The 21244-nt window shown below is 48.6% G+C and overlaps 1 protein-coding gene and 1 pseudogene across 1 annotated transcript in view; one reads left to right on the top strand and one right to left on the bottom strand.

Moving 5' to 3' along the window:
- The first annotated feature begins 3744 nt into the window (after positions 1 to 3744).
- Pdpn (podoplanin) overlaps positions 3745 to 21244 on the top strand; it is a 33777-nt gene continuing 16277 nt past the window's right edge. The window contains exon 1 of the mRNA XM_051171746.1: positions 3745 to 4090. Within this exon, the coding sequence (XP_051027703.1) occupies positions 4024 to 4090 (67 nt within the window). The 5' untranslated portion in view covers positions 3745 to 4023. The remainder of the gene's footprint in view (positions 4091 to 21244) is intronic.
- LOC127211913 (ferritin light chain-like) lies at positions 13060 to 20915 on the bottom strand (annotated as a pseudogene).

Below are 21244 nucleotides of genomic sequence, written 5' to 3'. Positions count from 1 at the left end.
TCTTTTTTCTTTCTTTCTTTTTTTTTTTTTTTTTTTTTTTTTTTTTTTTGTTGTTGTTGTTGTTGTTGTTGTTGTTGTTGTTTTTCGAGACAGGATTTCTCTGTGTAGCCTTGGGTGTTCTGGAACTCGCTTTGTAGACCAGGCTGGCCTCGAACTCAGAGAGATCCTCCTGCCTCTGCGTCCTGAGTGCTGGGGGTGAAAGGCATGCGCCACTACACCCTGCTTCTTTTTTTGCTTTTGATTGTTTGGTTTGGTTTGGTTTTTCAAGACAGGGTTTTACTACATAGCCCTGGCTGTCCTAGAACTCACTCTCACTCTGTAGACCAGGCTAGCCTCAAACTCAGAGATCCACCTGTCTCTGTCTCAAGAGTGCTGAGATTAAAGATGTGTATGCTGCCCAACTTTTATACATCTTTTAATGGTCAATTTTATCAAATCCTATTGTAAAACATTTCTCTATTTATAGCCATTATTCATAGTATTTGGGTTTTTATTGTTGTTGTTGTTGGTGGTGGTGGTGGTGTGTGTGTGTGTGTGAGAGAGAGAGAGAGAGTTAGATTTTAATTTTTTTGTGTGTATATCAGTGTTTTGCCTGCTGGTATGTCTGCGTGCCACATATGTACGGTGTCCACAGAGACACAGACGAGGGTATATGACCCTCTGGAACTGCCACGTGGATTCTAGGAACTGAACCTAGGTCCTCTGGAAGGGCACCAAGCACTCTTAACTGATGTGCCACCTCTCCAGCCCACTCATTTCTTTTTAGGAAATGCTTAACATGTTTAACATCTTATTCAATCAGCCCTCTGGATCCTGGGTTCAACTAACCACAGATTAGTATTTAGGGAGCTGGGCAGGGTGGTGCACACCTTTAGTCCCTGCATAAGGGAGATAGAAGCAGACAGATTTCTGTGGTCTAGGTAGGAAGTTCTAGGCTAATGTTTTATGGTATGTTCTGTAGAGCAGTTCTCAGTATGGGAGCCCCCCCCCCCCCCGCCGCCATTCTTCTCCTTTTAATGAATAAGAACTTCTGAGCGACCCCAGCAACCCCCCAGCGACCCGTGTGTAAGCCAGCCCTCCAGGTGAATCAGTGCCAGCCGTTCTCCTGGAAGATTTGATCCTAGATCAAAGGCCAGTTGGTCGGATGAGATCACAAGGTAAGATCTGCAAATGGCGGGGCTGTGAGTACTGTCTTAAAGGCGCCAGTCATTCTGCCTCTTTGTTGACTCAGTCTTCACACAAGCTGTGTCACAAGACCCTTCTGAAGGGTATCCTGCTGCCCAGGTGTCTTCAACTTGCTGTTTGCTCGGTTGTGGAATGCAAAGTCCTCCCTCACCGCTGTCCTTCAGTGACCTTTCTCGGGGCCAGCCACTCACGTCCTCAGAAGGTCAGTTAACAGAACCATCTCAGACTCCCCCCAGTCCTGCATCCTCCCCAGCCTTCTCCTTGTCTCTAGGCCCCTGACAGGATTCTGTTTTCACTTATGCTACATGCCGCCCGCCCCCTCCCCGCCCCATCTTTTACAAGAAAGTAGAGGACCAGCTTTCAACAACTTAGACACATCCTTATGACATAGGGAGAGACGAGCAGGGGATGGATACAGTTCCTGGACTCTTAATCTACTCCTAAACAAGCCTTGGGATAAACTGAGTGTTAACGCCTCAGATGCCAAGGCAGAGTCCGTTTGTCTCTATTATTTGTCAGAGAGGCCACACCGGCTATCTGCGTTCCAGTCTACAACACACGTCGCTCAACTCAGCAGTCATTTCTCTCGGGTTTCTCTTCCTCACTTCCCGAAACCACTTCAGTCCTACCTTGTAGCCCCAGGGTGAGCCACTGTCCCTTGAGTAATCCCTAGCTATGTAAAACCTCCTGCCTGCCAAGTTACACCTGCTGTTGGGTGGTGGGCAGCCTCTAACGGGCACACAGCTTGCCAACTGTCCCCGTGAGCAAGTTTTCCAGGGACACTGGCTTAAGCTAGCATTTTCTCATAAGGTCTTATTAATTAGTGAGTGGAAAGCTTTTGAGCTTCGGAAGCCGTGTAAAGGTAGGAGAGAGGCAACTCCACCGAGCTGTTCTCTGGCCTTATACACATACCATGTTATATGCACATATGCATGTATGTAAACACTCACTAACGATAAATAATTTTTAAAAACCAATCTACTGTAGTAGGTTTTTGTTAGTTTTGGGTTGGGTTTTTTTGTTTGTTTTGTTGGTTTTTCGAGACAGGGTTTCTCTGTTATGCAGAGCCCTGGCTGTCTTGGACTTTCTTTGTAGACCAGGCTGGCCTCAAACTCACAGAGATCCACCTGCCTCTGCCTCCCAAGTGCTCAGATTAAAGTTGTGTGCCACCACACCCAGCTTTTTATTTATTTTTATTTTATTTTATTTTATTTGAGACGGGATTTCTATGTGTAACTTTGGCTGTACTGGAACTCACTCTGTAAACCAGGCTGGCCTCGAGCTCAGAGACCCGCCTACCTCTGCCTCCCAGTGCTAGGATTACAAGTGTGGGTCACTGTGCCAAACTTGGATGAAAGGATGGAAACATCCCATTTTCACCCCCATTGGGACACCTTGGGAGACACTCATTGTTAAGTTCTCTATTTATTTATTTATTTTCCTTTTGAGAGAGAGAGAGAGAGAGAGAGAGAGAGAGAGAGAGAGAGAGAGAGAGAGAGAGAGAGAGAGCTGTCTTGTCAGAGGGCAACATTCAGGGATCAGCTCTCTCCTTTCACAATACACTGTGGGCTCAAAGCCCAGAACTCAGGTCACCAGGCTTGGTGGCTGAGCCATCTCAGAGGCCCATCTTCAAATGCTTTTGTTGAATGGAATTTATGGCATCTGGGAGTGTCGCCCAGACCACCTCCCCAGCCCTGTTAAATCCAACAGGTTAGAAGGGAATCAGGAAAAGGAGTTCTCTTGCCCAGGTTCCCACTCCCTGAGACCACGGGAAAGATTGTTTAAGTCAAGAAAGGCAGCATTACCGGTTAAACCCTGGGATTAAAACGGATGAGTAGGAACTCTTAGTTCCAGGTGAGTGGCCACTGGTCAGATAACACAGCTGCTCCCGTCTCCAGCTGAAGCCACAATGTCCCAGCAATCAGATGTCATGTGCTCTGCCTCGAAAATCTGTGTAAGTCACTAAGGCCAACCAACCTATCAGGCTAAGCACTTCCTCCAGACAAGTACCCTACAAACCATGTACTGCGCTGGTGGCCAGCTGTGGGAGGACAAGGTACATTGAGGTGCTTTGGATGAGGGCTCAATTAACACCAGCTGCCTCTGACCCATCCAAACGACGACCTTTTTTTTTTTTTCTTCAAAGCATCAAATTCAGTATTTACACACACACAACAACCAAAAACCAAACCAAAACAAAAACCAACCAATGTGTGGCTCTAAAACCATAAAACCAATAAAACTAGCCACACATGCCACTGTGTGAGTCTCCTTTCTGCCTCCTAACAAGGAAAGCATAGATTTTGTGCTTTCTCCTTCAAAACAAAATAGTAAATATAGTAGAAAAATAAACAAAAACTGTAAAGCAGAACTGTTTGTTGCATGTGGTCCCTCTTTCTCCTGTGGTGGAACAAAGTCAAAAGCTTTTTTCTTTTTTCTTTTTTTTTTTCTTTCTTGGCCTGGGCTGGGCCCCAGCGGCTGAGTCCCTGTAACTTTAAACCTGGCCTGAGGTCATCTTGTGATGCTAGCCAAACAGAATTCGGGGGGCGGTCCTAGATCTTTAGGCTGGGACCACCTGACGCCCACCCGCTCCCGCCCCCGGGGTCGGGAGACATAAAAGCTGACTGAGCCGAGAAGTTGGCAGCTGCCAAGTTTTCTGTGCCTTCTGTCGCGAGCCAAGGAAGCCCGGGCACTCTTTGGCGCTGGGACTTTTACACACAGCCTTCCAGCCTCCTCCCGAGAGCTCTTCCCCGCTGGGCCTGTGGCTGCGAAGCCTTTTTTCATTTTTTTTCACAACCCACAAAAACCACTAGCTGCTGAGGCTCCAAAGAGACCAAGATGTGGACGGCGCCAGTGTTGTTCTGGGTTTTGGGAAGCGTCTGGTTCTGGGACTCTGCGCTGGGAGGTAAGCGCCCCGCGTGAGTGGCAACCGGCACTTGCTGTTAGAGATGGAGGGGAGGCAGGGGTGGCGGCGGGTAGATGCCTGGGCCTGAAATCGGAGAGAGACCCGGAGAGAGAGAGAGCTGGAGCAGCTTAGATGGGGGCAGATCCCCAGGAATGACCCAGTGGGTGTGGCAGAAGGAGCCGGGAGCCACAGGTGGTAGCGGTACGGAATGGCGCTTTCCCCTGTTGCGGGCGTCGGAGTGGGGGTGGGTGGATCGGGAGGGTGTCTAATGATATGGGAGGGTGTCGCCAAGAGCAACTGGGTTTGGCCAAAGATGAGAGGATTAGAGGAAAGTTTCTGAAAAGAGGAGCAGGCGGGAGGGGGGCGGGGGGGGACAGAGGTTGGAACTCAGGGTCCCACTCTCGAGGACAGACTTGAAGAGGCCTCGCTAGTTGGTACGGTAGCACGTGAGGACGGTGGAACAGCTTGGAGTAGAGTGGGCGCACTGAGGGCTGCTGTCTTTGTAGCGGTCTTGTCTCTTTCCTTCTTCCTTTTTTTTTTTTTTTTTTTTTTTTTTTTGCCCCTAGCACTGGGAATGGATGGAACCACGGCGGGGGGGGGGGGGGTCATCTCGCATGCTAGAAAGCGCTCTGCCTCTGAGCGACCCCTCCTAACCTGGAGGGTTGCAGTGAGCACTGAGGTTTAAGTGTGTTTGAGGCTAGGTGTTGAACTTGGCCAAGGACTCAGATGGCTGAGTTACTAAAAAAAGACCAACGGAGCCGGGCGGTGGTGGTGCACGCCTTTAATCCCAGCACTTAGGAGGCAGAGGCAGGCGGATCGCTGTGAGTTCGAGGCCAGCCTGATCTACAAAGTGAGTCTAGGACAGCCAAGGCTACACAGAGAGACCCTGTCTCGAAAAAAAAAAAAAAAAAAAAAATAAGACCAACGGATCTGAGAATATAGCTCAGTTTGCCTTGCGTACATGGAGCTCTTGCGTTTCATGGCCAGCAAGATACAAAAATCAGCATAGCGGTGTTCAACGGTGTGATCTCAGCGCTGGGGAAGTGGAGACAGGAGAATCAGAGGTTTAAAGGTCATGGGGGTGGGGGTTGGGGGGTGGGGGAAGGCGGCGGTGTACATAAAGAGTTTGAAACCAGGCTGCCGAGAAAAAGACTGGGACCACCATCAAATCTCCCTCTTCTGTCTTACATCTATCTCTCTGCCTGATGTATTGTGTGTGTGGGCTCCATGACCGTTTCCCATTATTGTATTTTATTATTTTTAATTTTTTAAATTATTTTGGTTTTTCGAGACAGGGTTTCTCTGTATAGCCTTGGCTGTCCTGGACTCCCTTTGTAGACCAGGCTGTCCTCGAACTCACAGTGGTCCACCTGCCTCTGCCTCCCTGAGTGCTGGGATTAAAGGCTAATTTTCTTTCTTGCTTGACTTTTCAGTTGTGTCTGTTTTTCTGGTTTCAGAATCTAAGCTTTAGCCTTGATCCCAGGGAGCCAAAACATCATCTGATCATATGTAGCTCATTAAATACTGACTGAAGTCCTCCTGAGCAAGCTAGTGGTCTTCGTAGAGGGAGGACTGTCCTTTGTAGAGAGAGGACTGTCTTTCCTGGTGAGGGAGTGATCTGGGTGAGATGGGTGGGCCTAGCCTAGGCTTCTATAATTCTCCACAGACAACACCTAACTAGGGTTAAGGAAATTATATATAGAGTGTACCAGGCGGTGCTGTCTGCTCCCAAGGGATGAAGCTATTCTTTAAGGGGCTCTGGTCTATCCTGGCAGTCCTATCTTTGAAACGTCTCCTCGGCACTAGGATATATACAGTTCTGTATTTTGGTTCCATTTCCGTCTTGGCGAGACGATGCGTGTTGAGGACGTGACTTGTCACTCACCAGTGCCAAGGGAGGGGAGGCTCCCACCCAAACCACATCCTAGAAAAACCAGGGGCCGGCTAACAACACCCTTCCAGGCAAGGATAGGCTGCAGCTCTCCTAAGCCAGCTCTCGAGGTGCTCCTAAAACACAGCTGGGGTTTGGTCCTGTCGAGGAAAAGTCACCACTCAAGTTATCCTGGAAACTGGACAGCTAAAGAAGAGGCCTGGGAAAGGGTGGCCAGAGAGACGGCCATGTGGCCACTTGTAGGCAGGCTATTCTGTGGCAAGATTGAGGCCTGCAGGGTTTTTGTGTGAGGGTAATGAATATGGATGGGTAACTCCATTGAATTAAGCTATTACTGGGGAGCCGGGCTGGGAGCCATTGTGGTGTGCTAATTCTTCTATTAGAGTCATGTGCCACACGGTTGTGCTGCTATAACCCAACCCCCTTTGCCATTTCTAAGGTGTTAGTGGATTCTAAAGAGGCCTGTTGGCCTCACATCTGGCATCTCCTCCGTTGCCAGGCCCCACCCTCACTCTGAGCTTTCATCCAAAGCCTGATACCCCAGGGCCTGGCCGTTAAAAGATTGTTTTTTTTTATTTTTAATAAGACTCTGCAAGCTGCCGCTTGCCGCTAACCCGTATGTGCTCTTCCGGGACCAGTCCGAGCAGCATTAATCATGCGGCAAAGAAATCATCCTGTGATTTCCCTGAAGTTCTTGCCAGTTTTGGGGGCCCTGGAATCCTCACAAGTTGCTGAGGGCTTATGTGGCAGAGGCCTTGAATAAAGCTGGTTCTGTTAGAGGTCCTGTGAGGGCAGCTTGGGTGGGTGATCCCAGACTGAGTCCAGAAGAGAACACCTTTGAAGGCCCGTGTCCCGTAGCAGAAGAGGCTGAATGCGCCCGTGACCAGCAATGCTAAACTCAGCCCAGCACGGACTATGCTGGCACATGTAGAGACCCACATCTCAGCATGACTCGGGGTGGCCCTGACTAGTGGGCAGGATACCACCTCGTTGCGTTCCCATCCCCCACCACATTTCTAGGAGTGTCACAGGCCTACCTCACTTAAGCCCCACAACTTCTGTCAATTATACACTATTATCTCAGAAACTGCTGGAACCGGGATTCAAGCTCTTCACTATTACCAAACATAAAAAAAAAAAAAAAAAAGACGATTGAACTTGATACTAAAGTTGGACTCCACTTTTAGCCCCTTAAACATGAATACAGAAGTTGTCTAGACTTCAGCTCTTCTTTCAGTTACACACTCCCCCACATTAGAATGGACTTGGCACGGTGCATTAAAATGAATTGCCTTAATTCATCCTGCACTCAGGTGCTAAACATCTTAGAAGGCGAGGGTGCGGCAGGTTGCTGGGTGCAGGGAGGCACCTAGCCGAAAGTGTGCCCTGCCATGTTCGCCAGCCAGGAACAAACCTGTGCTCCGGAGTGCGCTGGCTTATCTGAATTTTTGTCATATTTCTGGCTTCTGAGAGCAGGCATTCCAGGTTACAGCCTGTGGAAGTATTCTCAGACAGGCTGAAGAGGGAGCAAACTCAAATGCTAGTTTTGTCTGGAACCCTGCAGAGCACCCACAGCCCAGCCCATCTCCCGAGGAAGCCCATCTCCCTGAAACCCGTCAGGGAAGAAGCCCGTGTGGTCTCCTTAGAAGAGGGGCCAATGATTTCAGGGAGGTTGAGATTAGAGGTTTCTCATAGGATTCTTGTTTGGTACACAACAGATAAAAAGAAGCTTTATCTTGCATGAAATTTTAAGTACTCTCAACAGACTTCTTTTTGTTTGTTTGTTTGTTTGTTTTCTTTTCTCAAGACAGGGTTTCGCTGTGTAGCCTTAGACTCGTTTTGTAGACCAGGTTGGCCTCGAACTCACAGAGATCTGCCTGCCTTTGCCTCCCAAGTGCTGGGATTAAAGGTGTGCACCACCACGACTGGCTTTTGTGCATGGCTTTGTATGTAAGCCTGGGTGTTGGAACTCAGATACTCACACTCACATGGAGAACACTTTACTGACTGAGCCGTCTTCCCAGCCCATGGAATGTTCTGGGGGGAAGGAAAGTTGGTCAGGCTTTGTCATCCAAGAGCTAATACAGGATAGAGGCAGGTTAGGAAACAACTGCTACTCTGCCAAGTTCATCCAGGGCAGGAAATAGAGGTGGCTGTTTCCTCTCACTGTCTCATGACAGTGCCTGGCTGTCCATCAGGCCAGACCAGTCACGGTCAGCCAGGTGATAGGAAACGGTTAGCCGTCAACAGAAAGTGTAGGCCAGGGTTGGAGAGGCTTCTGGGTGGGTAAAATGCTTGCTGTGCCAGCATAAGAACCCAAGTTTGGGACTGGAGAGATGGCTCAGAGGTTAAGAGCACTGTCTATTCTTCCAGAGGTCCTGAGTTCAATTCCCAGCAACCACATGGTGGCTCACAACCATCTATAATGTGATCTGGTGCCCTCTTCTGGCTGGCAGGCAGAACACTGTATACATAATAAATAAATCTTAAAGAACCCAAGTTTGGTTCCCAGAACCCCTTGTAAAAATGGGAGCTGGTAGCAAGGACTTGTAATCCCAGTGCCAGGTATACAGACAGCCACATCCCCAGGCTCCCTGGCCAATCAGGAAGCTCCTGGCCACTGAGATACCCGGTCTCAAAAAAGAAGGTGCCTTGGGAATAATCCCTGAGGTTACCATTAGAACACACACACACACACACACACACACACGCACACACACGCACACACGCACACACTCAAGGTAGGTAGATGGGTATGTTTGCATTTGCGTCTGGTTCAGTGTCTTTGCCTGGGAGAACCGTTTGTATTTGGAGATGAATAAGGTTAAATTCGGAGGGAAGCTTTCGACCTTGGCCAGCTGATCACTTCGTTGGAGAAACAGAAGGCAACCGTTGTGGAGGCGAGGCAAAGCGGATGCAGTTTCAAAAACAAAACCTCCGGAAAGGACAGTTGCCTTTCCAGATGAAGATGAGCTTTCGGCTTCTAGCCAGAGGGCCAGAAATTGCAGAAAAGCCTGGAGATCAATCAATCAACCTGTGCCATCCTGGGGTTCTCAGAGCCCTGCTGTGTTGGCAGGGTGCAGGGGAATGCCAGTGATTGAAGTACATTGGAGGCCAGGGAAGGTTGTGTGTGTGTGTGTGTGTGTGTGTGTGTGTGTGTGTGTGTGTGTGTGTGCAAAATGTGTAAACAGTACAGAGGAGAACAGGGTATTTCCCAGAGTCCGTTGGGCCGAATTAAAAAGCTAACAAGCAAAGCTGTGAGCCGGAGGAGTGTCCCTCACAAAGGAGAAAGGACTTAGTTTGCCTGGAGAGAGAGAGAGAGAGAGAGAGAGAGAGAGAGAGAGAGAGAGAGAAGGAACAGCACTTGTTGACATGAAAGCTGCCCTGCCCAAGGAATTTGCTTATTTGACAAATACTTATAAAACTCTTGCTGTGTGTCCAGGCATTGGAGTGTGACGTTACCCCTGCTTTGAGCTCCTATAGGGAAGTCCTGTCTGGCAGCCTTGGTTAGGGTGGGTCCCCGAGAATCAGGGATCTTTCTTCCCTTGCTCTATAAACACATTCCATCCAGTGCTTTTGCTTTACAGAAGACCCGACAGCTCTGTAAACTTTGTCAATTGAGAAGGGTGTGCCAGGTAGCACACAGAAAAGTGTGTGTGTGTGTGTGTGTGTAGGCCAAAGGAAAATCTCTATCTTGTCCTCCTTGTTTTCTTTCTTTTAAGATTTTTAAAAAATAATTTATTTATTTATTATGTATACAGTGCTCTGTTTGCATGTACACCTGCCAGACAGAAGAAGGCATCAGATTACATTACAGATGGTTGTGAGCTACCATGTGGTTGCTGGGAATTGAACTCAGGACCTCTCTAAGAGAAGTCAGTGCTCTTAACCTCTGAGTCATCTCTCTAGCCCCTCTTTTAAGATTTTTAAAAATCATGTGTAAGCAGACGAGTCTGTGTGCGGGGGGGGGGGGGGGGGGGGGAGGCAGTATGTGCACATGAGTGCAGGTGCCCACATTGGCCAAAGGAGTCCGACCCTTAAAAGATGGAGTCACTGAGAATTGTGAGCAGCCTAAAGTGGGTACTGGGAGCCAATCATTTGGAAGCATAGTGCAAGCTCTCAAGCACTGACCCATCTCTCCAGCCCCTCTACCTGGTTTCTTTGAGACAGGCTCTCTCACTGGTCTGGACCTTGTTAAGTATGCCTGGCTGGGTTGCCGGCAAGCCCTAGAGAGCCACCTTGTCTCTCCCTCCTCAGCACACCAAGTTACACATCATTACACATATTTTTTTGGTGGTGTTTTGTTTTTTTAATAACATTGTTCTGGGACTTCAGCTGAGGTTTCCGTATTTGCTGGTTTGAATGAGAATAGCCATATGTTTGAATGCTTGGCCCGCAGCTGGTGGAATTGTTTGAGAAGGATTAGGAGGCATGGTGTGTCTCTTTCCTCTGTAAGTTGCCCTGGTCACGTGACTCTTCACACCAGTAGAAAATTATTAAGACAGTGTACTTACAAGGTAATTACTTTGCTGTCTGAGCCATCTCCCGAGACTCTTGTGGCTCATTCTTTTGTTTTTTCAGGACAGTGTCTCTCTGTGTAGCCTTGACTCTCCTGGACTCACTTTGTAGACCAGGCTGGCCTCGAACTCACAGCAATCTGCCTGCCTCTGCCTCCCGAGTGCTGGGATTAAAGGCGTGAGCCACTACTGCCCGGCTTTGTGGCTCATTCTTAAGAACACTTGGTTCCTGGAATCTTGTGAGACCAACTCATAGAAAGCAGCCTTATCTGACCCTATCACTCCAAAATAAGTATATTGTGAAGCTGTAAAGCCACACACTAGATTCCAAGTGGCAGGGGCTAATGTAACAGTCCCCCCCCCCCCCCACACACACACAGGGTTTATCTGTGTAGCCCTGGCTGTCCTGGAACTCACTCTGTAGACCAGGCTGGCCTTGAACTCACATGTAACTTTTACCATTGGTTGAGCTAGAGGGTGTCAGCCACCTCCCAGCCCTATGTCATTCCGTCACCACAGCACCAACTACAAGTTGGCATCTATTTTACATCTTATAGATGAGTTAAGAGGTTCAGCCAGGTTCAGACACAAAGCCAGTCAATGGCGACGAAGAGCTTGAACTCAAGCTCTGTGGTGGTATACCAAGAGCACACATTCTGGCCACACATCCCCAGCCACTTAGCTAAATGGCCACCAGAGCTTGGAGTTGCTGTCCTTGAAGATACCCAGAAAAGTAAGCCACAAGATCCCTCTAAGGGCTTACACAGCCCCTGTTACTGTTACTGTTACACTCACAGGGTGTTTTTTAATACATTTTGTTTGTTACATGCATGATTCTAATTATATATCTGATGCCAAGAGTGCTCTGCTGGCTAGGTTTTAGTTTTAACTTGACACAGTTAAGAGGCATCTGGGAAGAAGGAAATGTCAGTTAAGGAATTGCCCGCTCCAAGCACCCCAGCACTCAGGAGGCAGAGGCAGGAGGGTCGCTGTGAGTTCAAGGCCAGCCTGGTCTACAAAGTGAGTCCAGGACAGCTAAGACTACAGAGAAACCCTGTCTTGAAAAAAACAAAAACAAAAAACAAGCCAAAAAAAAAGAAAAAAAAAAAAAGAAAGAAAAAGAAGAAGAAGAAGAAAGAAAAGGAAAGAAAGAAAGAAAAAAGGAATTGCCCTGGTCAGTTTGATCTGTGGGCGTGTCCACAGGAAGGCCCTGCCCACTATGGGTGGCACCATAACCTAGGCCCATGGTCTTGGGCTGTATAAAAAAGCTAACTGAGCATGAGCCAGACAGCAAGGCAGCAAGTAGTATTCCTCCATGCTCTCTGCTTTAGTTCAGTCCTGGAGTTCCTGCCCTGACTTCCCTCAGTGATGGGCGATTACCTGGAAGTGTAACCCAAAATAAACCCTTTCCTCTCCAAGCTGCTTTTGATTGTGGTTTTGATCACAGGAACAGAAAGCAAATAAGAACAAGTACCAAACTAAAATAACGCTGTCCCTGCTCCCATAAGTGTTTCCAGGGATTTAGAGTTAGCGGGTGTGGTGCTTGGAATGCGAATGGCCCCATTAGGCTCATGTATTTGAACGCTGGCTCCCCAGCGGGTGGAGCTATTTGGGAAGGATTAGGAGGTGTGGCTTTTTGGGGGAGGGTTTGTCACTGGGGGTGGGCTCTAACATTTCATCAGCCCATGGCAGACCCAGTCAGTCTCTTTCTCTGCCTCATGCTCATGGGTCAAAATATAAGGTCTCAGCTGCTGCTCCAGCACCATGGCTGCCTGCCTGTGGCCATGCTCCCTGCCATGATGGTCATGGACTCTTAAGCCTCTGAAACTGTGAGCCCTTAATGAACTGCTTTATTTTATAAAGTTGCCTTGGCCATGGTGTTGTTGTCACAGAGATAGAGAAGTTGCCAAGACAGAGAGAAAAAGGATGGTTGATAGGTACAGGGGTGTAATTCATAGGCATGAGTTCCCCTGTCCTATAGCTTAGTGCAATAGCTTTGACTGGCAATAAACAACTGTGTACGCTGATGTAGCCATTGGAGAGGATGCTGAGTGTTCCTGACACAGGTGGAGTGTGTGTGTGTGTGTGTGTGTGTGTGTGTGTGTGTGTGTGTGTGTGGTGATGCAAGCCAGAAGTCTTGCTGTGATCATTAACACACTGTAGGAAAGTATTGAAATATCAAAATATTGTACTGGACCCCAGAGAGATTCTTTTGGTTTCCAGTGGTTTTTCTCTTGATTTTGGTCTTTCTTTCTTTTTTATTTATTTATTTATTTATTTATTTTGGTTTTTCGAGACAGGTTTTCTCTGTGTAGCCTTGGCTGTCCTGGACTCACTTTGTAGACCAGGCTGTCCTTGAACTCACATCAATCCGCCTGCCTCTGCCTCCCGAGTGCTGGGATTAAAGGCGTGCGCCACCATGCCGGGCTACTTTAACCCTATCTTAATCCTATCTTAATTCTTTCCCTTTGGGGAACACAGATCAGATTAAAACAAGTGTGTGTGTAAGTGTGTGTGTGTGTGTGTGTGTACAGAAAAGGAAGGCGTGATGTCAGTCTGTACTAGCTGCTGCCCAGGCAGCCTACGATGTCGGTGAGGTGGTTGCCCGTCTTCTGGGTGAGCTTCACCTCCTCATCAAGGAAGTGGTTTCCCAAGAAATCCCAGAGATCAGGATGTGTGCGAGCAGAACCTGGGGACTGAAGATCCAAGAGAGCCTGGTTCAGGTTCTTCTCCAAGGCCGAGGCAGCTCCCGTGGCCTCCTGGGTTTTACCTTACACATCCTGGAAGAGAGCGTGGGCCGCCGTGCTCGTTCTGCAACGCGAGGAGATGCTCGGCGGCGCGCTTGTGCTTCGTGGCCAACTCTCGGAGAAAGTGGCCTACACCCTCCAGAGCCTCCTCATCCCCCATCAAAACAGTAGCCCAGAGAGAGGCAGGTGTAGGAGGCCCGCAGGTGCAAGGTGACCAGGTGGTTCACGGCAGCTTCAACCTCAGTAGAGTAATTCTGACGAACCCGGGAGGTCACGGCTGATCCGCAGTATGGAGCTAACCGTAAAGGAACAGTCCTGGCTGGTCCTAGAGGGCTCGTCCTGGAAATGGCCTCCGAGGCTGTGACTGAAGAGACTGGAAGGTGGATGGAAGCTAATAGGGAGGCCCCGGGTCTGTTAGTCCAAACACTGTTGAAGCAAGATACAGATCCACCGGACCTCCAAGGAGCTGCTTTCCTCCGCCCCTCGCCCCCCTTTTCGAGACAGGGTTTCTCTGTGTTAGCTTTGGCTGTCCTGGACTTGCTTTGTAGACCAGGCTAGCCTCGAAATGACAGTGATCCACCTGCCTCTGCCTCCCAAGTGCTGGGATTAAAGGTGTGCGCCACCACACTTGGCTTCGCTCATTTTTTTTTTTTAAAGTGGGATTTAAAAAAGAAATTGTTGGTCAAAAGCATACTTGAACAATTTTAACCAGCTGTCTGAGAGGCAAAGGCAGGTGGATCTCTGTGAGTTCGAGGCCAGCCTGGTCTACAAAGCAAGTCCAGGACAGCCAAGGTTATACAGAGAAACCCTGTTTCAGAAAACCAAAACCAAAATCAAACCAAACAACAATAACAAAAAAATAAATTAAAAAAAATTTAAAGACGCTGGATTTTTATTGGGTGGCTGAAGACATTCTTCCCTTGGTTCTGGGGTGTAGGGCTTTAATTCTGGCAGTAAGGCTTTGGTGCCTTTGCCGTACTTTTACGTGAGCCACGGAGTAGTGTCGCAGCTCCATTCTTTTTTCTTTTTAATTTATGTGCGTTGGTGTGGGGGTGTCAGATCTTGGAGTTACAGACAGTTGTGAGCCGCCATGTGGGTGCTGGGAATTGAACCCCGGGTCCTTTGGAAGAGCAGGCAGTGCTCTTAACCACTGAGCCATCTCTCCAGCGCCCACCCCCCACCCCCAGCTCCATTCTCTGCCATGCAGCTGTTCACATTCTGGGATGAGAAGATAACTCCTCCTCATTGACCACCTTGGTGCTTTTACCAAAACCAACTGCCTGTGAGTCTAAAGGTTTATATCTGGACTCTGTTTCATTCTGTTGATGCAAAATCTGCAGTCATTTGTTTTTAAAAAAAAAAAAAAATTCCCCATTGCTGGAAATGAAAACACAGGGCCTCTACAGGCTAGGCGTTCCCTCTGCGACTGCTCTGCTCCAAGCTTATTTATATTTTATCTTTTTTTTTTTTTTTTTTTGAGATAGGGCTCTCTCTGTGCTGTACACACTGGCCTTGAGTTCCTGGGCTTATGAGATGCTCCTGCTGGGTTCACAGAGAGACACCATGTCCACTGATGATCAGCCTTGGAGTCTGCAGCTTTGCCCCTGAAGTCAGAGTACATGAGGCCTTCCCCTTTGTCCTGTCTAAGAATTGCTTTGTCTCCTCTCATCGCTGTATTTTAAGTGTCTGTGGACAAATCTTGCCTCTTAGGAGAGCCTTAAAAGGACGCTGGGGCTGGGTTGTGGCTCGGCAGTAGGCCACTTGCCCGGCACGGGAGGCTCCATGTAAAAGCATCTGCTCAGGCTACCCTCACCATCTGTTGGGATGAAGAGCCCGGATGTGGTATTATCCAAACCCTTTGACAAGAAAGGCAGTGAGTACAGTGTAAGGTGGGAGAGATGGCTCACCAGATGAGAGCACTTCCTGCTTTTACAGAGGACTGGGATCACTTCTGTGAAATCACACAGAGGTCTACCTCTACCTGTACTTCTAGTTTTAGGGGATCTGATGTCCTCTTCTGAACTCCGACAACATCAGGCACATGTGCACACGTACATACATACATACATACATACATACATACATACACACCCATGTACTCAAAATATTATAAAACTCCTTTAAAAGGAGGCAGATGCCGTGGCAAGTTTGTCACCACTATGGCCAGATACCTGATTGAAAGCAGCTTAGCGGAGGAGGAAGGGCTTATTTTGGCCCATGGTTTGAGGGCGTGGGGTTCATCATGGGAGGGAAGATGTGGGTACAGGGGTGTGAGGTACCCTGCCACACTGCCTGTCAGGGAGCAGGCAAGGAGGTGAATGCTGATGGCTCAGCTTACTTCCATCTTTGCCGTTTGTACTCAGTCTGGACCCCAAGCCCACAGGTGCCTCCACCCTCGCTCAGTGCTTTTCTCCTGGGTCACGCCTCCCTCTCCCCTCAGAGACCTGGCCAGAGGTGTGTTTCCTACTTTGCCTACACATCCAGTGAGCCAGTGAACCCACCCATGCTCAGTATCTGTGAAAATCCGGGTGGCTGGGTGGGTGGCAAGGATGGGTTGATGAGCCTGGCCGATGTTTGCCCCTACGTTAGACTCTGAGGTGATGGACGTTATCCATCAAGATGTATCTTACGGGCGCGTGGGGGTCAGGGTGCTGAGAGGGTCTGAGCAGTGAGCCAGGAGATAGGGCTGAATGCTTGAGTCTTCCGTATGCAAGGACTCAGGGAGAAAGACAGCGAGGGAAGTTCTGAAGAGACCTTACTAGCCCACAGCAGCTTTAAAAAAAATTCCTACGCCGGGCGGTGGTGGCGCACGCCTTTAATCCCAGCACTCGGGAGGCAGAGGCAAGTGGATCCCTGTGAGTTTGAGGCCAGCCTGGTCTACAAAGCAAGTCCAGGACAGCCAGGGCTACACAGAGAAACCCTGTCTCAAAAAACCAAAAAAAAAAAAAAAAAAATTCCTAATCTACCGAGGGCTGAGGTGAAATGCAATCACAGACGGTTGCCTAACCCTGGGTTTGACTCTCCAGCACCATGAAAACAAAACCAAGATTGTCCTAAAACAAAATGAAAATCTCCCCAGATGCAGCTTCCAAAACAGGCTTGAGGATCAAGACCAAGGGCCGCCACATTGTGCGCTCCCGCTCCCCCCCCCAACCCCCCAAACGCTGCTGCCCTGGGCTCTTGGTTGGGCTGTCTGCATCACAGGTCGGATCTGAAGAGGCACAGCTGCCACTCTTTCGAAATCCCAGCCACTCAGCTGAGGTCCCTGAGTAATCAGAGCTCAGTCTTGCTCAGTTCCTGGCATGTGGCGAGTGTTCCTACCCCACTGTGATGTGAGTCTCTGGGCAGCACCCCTGAAACATCCTGTGAGGTCACCACTCAGCAATCCTTTCTAGAAGGTGGCCTTTCGTGCATGCCTCCAGCTTGTGCTGGGTCTGGAAAAAATTTTTCTAGGAGGCCTGATTCCTGCCCACAAAACTGAGAGTTTGTTTCCTCTTTTACAGGAAAACTGTCTGCTCTTAGTCAAGAGCAAAAAACGGTCTCCCCGAGTTGAGTAATAGTGATGAAAGCTGGACTCAGCTGTTTCTGTCTCGCCACTGAGGAGTTGGGGGGCGGGGCGGGGCAGTACACTGATTCACTTCCCGGAGCCCTGAAAAGTGTATCTATCACTCACCTAGTCATTCTGTGTCCTCAGGCTGTGAGGGTGACTGGACAGCAAGCGCAGCAGTATGGCAGGTCGCTTAAAAGAAAGTTCTAGAACAGTGAAAGGAAGACAGAGTGAACAGTCCAGTCCTGGGCTAATTCATGGAGACACTTCCTCCTGGCTTCCCTGTGGAGACAGGGGCTTTCCCCTGGGCAATGGGTGTGGTGAAGGATTTGAGTGGGCAACAGTGGTATTGAGAGATGGACCACTGCAGCCAGCTTCAAGTTCTTGTGGAAGGTACCCATGGTCAGCAGTTTACCCAGCTTTTTCCTTAAAGGGGTAGAGGCTCAGGCCTGGGAAGATGGCTGATTTGGTAAAGTACTTGTCTCGCAAGCATGAGAACCCATGGCCACTTGCTAGCATCCCCACAAAAAGCCAGGCATGGTGGCAAATGTTTGTAATCTTAGTGCTGGGGAAGGCAGAGGCAGGAGGATTACCTGGAGCTCACCAGCCACCAATTGGGTCTAATCAGCAAGCTCCGGGTCTTAAGTGAGACACTGCCTCTGAAAACAAGGTGGGCAGATTCTAGGAAGTGTGTCTGAGGCTGACCTCTAGTTTCCACATATATGTGCACACACCTGCCCACATGTGCTCACACATGTGTCTGACCATCCAAGGAAAAACACAGTAGTCTTGTAGTCTTGGCTATCCTGGGCTCACTTTGTAGACCAGGCTGGCCTGGAGCTCACAGTGGATGCTCCTGCCTCTGCTTCCCACGGGCTGGGATTAAAGGTGTGTGCCACCACGCCCGGTTTGTGATGCACATTTATAACCCAGAGGAAGAAATAGGTGGCTCTCTAGCGTGTCTTGTTTTAGCCAGCTTAGTGGAATTGGCAAGTTTCCATCCAATGAGAGAGTTTGTCTCAAAAAATAAAAATGTAGACAGCATTCTGAAGAATGGTGTTGAGGGTAACCTCTTACACACACACACACACACACACACACACACACACACACACACACACACACGAACTTGACACAATTACAGAGACAGAGAGGGGAAGTTTCCCAGTGCCCATCTCTTGATCAGGTAAACAATTTGCCAACAAGTGTGGAAAGAGTGAAGAGACATTTAAAAAAAAAAAAAAGAAATCCGGCCGGGCGTGAGTCCAGGATGGCCAAGGTTACACAGAGATATCCTGTCTCGAAAAACCAAAAAAAAAAAAAAAAAAGAAATCCTTGGCCGCACCTAGCAAATACCAGGTGTCGAGGAGCATGGCTTCTGGGAAATGGCTTTCTTATCAGAGGAGTGCTGTAAATGCTGCTGCTGCTGCAGCATCTGAATTCCAAAGAGCAACTTGGCCAGGAGAGGACCAGTATCAGAACCGTGGTAAGCACAGGAGAGCTCCGGGCTCCTAGCCTGGCCGCAGAAACCGCTTTAGGGCAGCCGAAGGAAGAGGCAGGAGCTCCTGGGGACCCCAGCTAGCTGTCAGCAGGGCAGACACTGTCTACAGGGTGAGGTGTGTTTATTTTGAGATACGATGGGGAAATGAGATGCAAAAGCCTTTACGTGGGTAAAGGAACAAAGAGAGGGCTTGTTTTCCCAAAATGGATTCTGTGTGTGATGTAATGTAAGGGTTCATGTGCATGTGTGAACTGTACACGTGTGAAGGCCAAACATACATGTTGCTTCTTTACTGGATTATTCTCCACTTGTCTTCTTTCTTTCCATCTTTCCTTCCTTTTTTAAAATTATGTGGCTGTGAACGAAGGTGTCTATAGTCAGTCAGACTCCCCTGGGAACTGGAGTTTCTGGCAGTTGGGAGTTGCCTGACCTGGATGCTGAGAACCGAACTCAGGCCTTCTGCAAGGATTTACACATTTACTTATTTCCTGGGGGAGGAGCAGATGCACGTCACCGTGTGCGTGTGGAGGTCACAGGGCAGCTTTCGGGAGCTGGTTCTCACCTTCACCGTGTGAGCCCTAGGTATTTGAACTCAGGTCCTAAGTCTTGGCTACCAAGTTCCTTTATCCACTGAGCCATGTCACTAACCCAGGGGCCTTATTTTTCCTAACTAAAGATTTCAGGCGAGGGCTGGAGAGATGGCTCATCAGTTAAGAGCACTGCCTGCTCTTCCAAAGGTCCTGAGTTCAATTCCCAGCAACCACGTGGTGGCTCACAACCATCTGTAATGTGATCTGATGCCCTCTGCTGGCCCGCAGGTGTACATGCAGGAAGAACACTGTATTTATTATGTATTAATAAATAAATAAGTTTTTAAAAATTTCAGGTTAGCATAGGATGGGCACCACCATGGCAGCTGCAAACATAGGTGACATTTTGCTTTGTTCTCAAGTGCCTCTCTACTGTCCCCCCCAACTCCCCCCCAGCCCACCCCCCCGCCCTTCGCGCCCCTCCCCCAGCCAGTTCCCTTTCTTCTCCATTGTTACTCTTCTCCTTTCCTTATTGTGTCTCATTGTCTATTTTTCACCTCCCCTAAGATCTCGTCCCCATAGGATTTTCTTTCTAGTTTTGTGACTTACACACACACACACACACACACACACACAGAGGATTTTAAATTTAGGTTCTGCCTGTGTGTCTTCCTGCGGCTGGGTTATTTCAGTAAACATAACGATTTTAGTTGAAAATGAGCTTTTATTTTTACTGCTTTGGGGTTTTCGAGGGAGGCTGTTTTGGCTTGATTTTTTTTGTTTGTTTGTTTGTTTGGTTGGTTGGTTTGGTTTTTTGTTTTTGTTTTTGCTTGTTTTGTTTAAGACCGGTGGGGGGGGAGGGGGAAGGCCCAGGGGCGGGGGAGCTAGCTTTGTGTGGAACAGATATTGCAGTAGAGCTGAGGCGCCTGAGTTCTCAGGTCCAGCTCCTGGCCAGTGTGTAGGTTTCTGCGCACCACAGGGTGATGACAGGCACTGTCCCTTGGCTGTCACCTGCCCAGTTCTTTCCTGGCACATTCTTCCTTCTGAGCAGTATGCCAGCATTTGTCTTGCAGGACACATGAAGTACAAGATGCTGAATCTTGGATGCTTTGGTCCTGGGAGTCTTACTTTCTTTGTTAAGGGCTTTGTGACTGCACACTGGCAGGCATCGTCTTCTTTAGAGAGATTGGAAAGCTTTCAGATTCTGCTAGCTCTTTTAGGCCCCAAACCACCCAGACACAGTAGGATCTGCCAGTCCAGGAATAAATATCCTTCTCTCTTATTTTTATTTTTTATTTATTTACTTATTTTTTTTTAAGATTTATTTATTTGTTATGTTTATAATGTTTTGCCTGCGTGTATACCTCCACACCAGAAGATCTCAGTCTAGGTGGTTGTGAGCCACCATGTGGTTGCTGGGAATTGAACTCAGGACCTTTGGAAGAGCAGCCAGTGCTCTTAACTTCTGAGCCATCTCTCCAGCCCCCTTATTTTTATTTTTTAAAACAAGAACCAAGTAGAGAACACTCAGATTGGATTCCCAATGCATCCACAAACAGACATGTGCTTCCACTCTCCAGTCCTCCTCAGTCTATAACAAGATGCCCCAGGGCCAGGCTTGGTGGTGCACACCTTTAATCCTAGCGCTCTGGAGGCAGAGGCAAGTGCTGTGAGTTGGAGGCCACCCAGGACAGCCAGGGTGACACAGAGAAACCCTGTCTCAAAAAACAAAAAAAAAACACAAAACAAAACAAGAATGCCCCTCACCCAACAACAGATAAGACCCCTGTGCGGGTCAAGACACCTTGCTTTGTGGGAAAACATTGCTTGTCGTTGCTACTGATTCGGACCACAAATCTCTTCCGCTCTTCACCAGGAACATCAGCGGCTCCTTCTGTGGCCGTGCACCTATTTATCATAGAAAGTACGAAGTCTGTGTTCCTCAGCCACTTCAGTCACTCTTTGACAGCCGTGTCTGGGAAGGAGAGATTTCATCTTCACTTTGACACGGTTCATCAGGCGCAGTTGTACCACGAAAAGGGGGCCCTTACGCGGTTATTTCTGTTGTTTGCTTTGAGTCAGGGTTTCGCATTGTGGCTCAGGGTGAACCTGAACGCATGAGCCTCCCGCCTCAGCTCCTGAGCACTTGTGAGATTACAGGCACCAGGAAAAAAGCTCTCTTTTTGTTCGGTTGTATGCATGTATGCAAGCATTATTGGTTTATTTTATGTGATATTAGGGTGTGCACCCAGACATTACATGCTTCTAGGATAAATTACATCTCCCCTTAATCCACCTTCCACCGAGGAATGCGTGGCTCCATGACCCCATGACAGCTGTAATGCCATATTTGATCTCCATTTTAATCTTACGGAACAAATGTTGTGCACTGAATCTTGTTACATAAGGCACACTTACATG

This window comes from Acomys russatus, chromosome 29 (genome assembly GCF_903995435.1).
Source record: "Acomys russatus chromosome 29, mAcoRus1.1, whole genome shotgun sequence".
Classification (NCBI taxonomy): Eukaryota; Metazoa; Chordata; class Mammalia; order Rodentia; family Muridae; genus Acomys; species Acomys russatus.
Note: the sequence above shows the minus strand (reverse complement) of the source record. Positions and strands in the feature narration are given on the sequence as shown.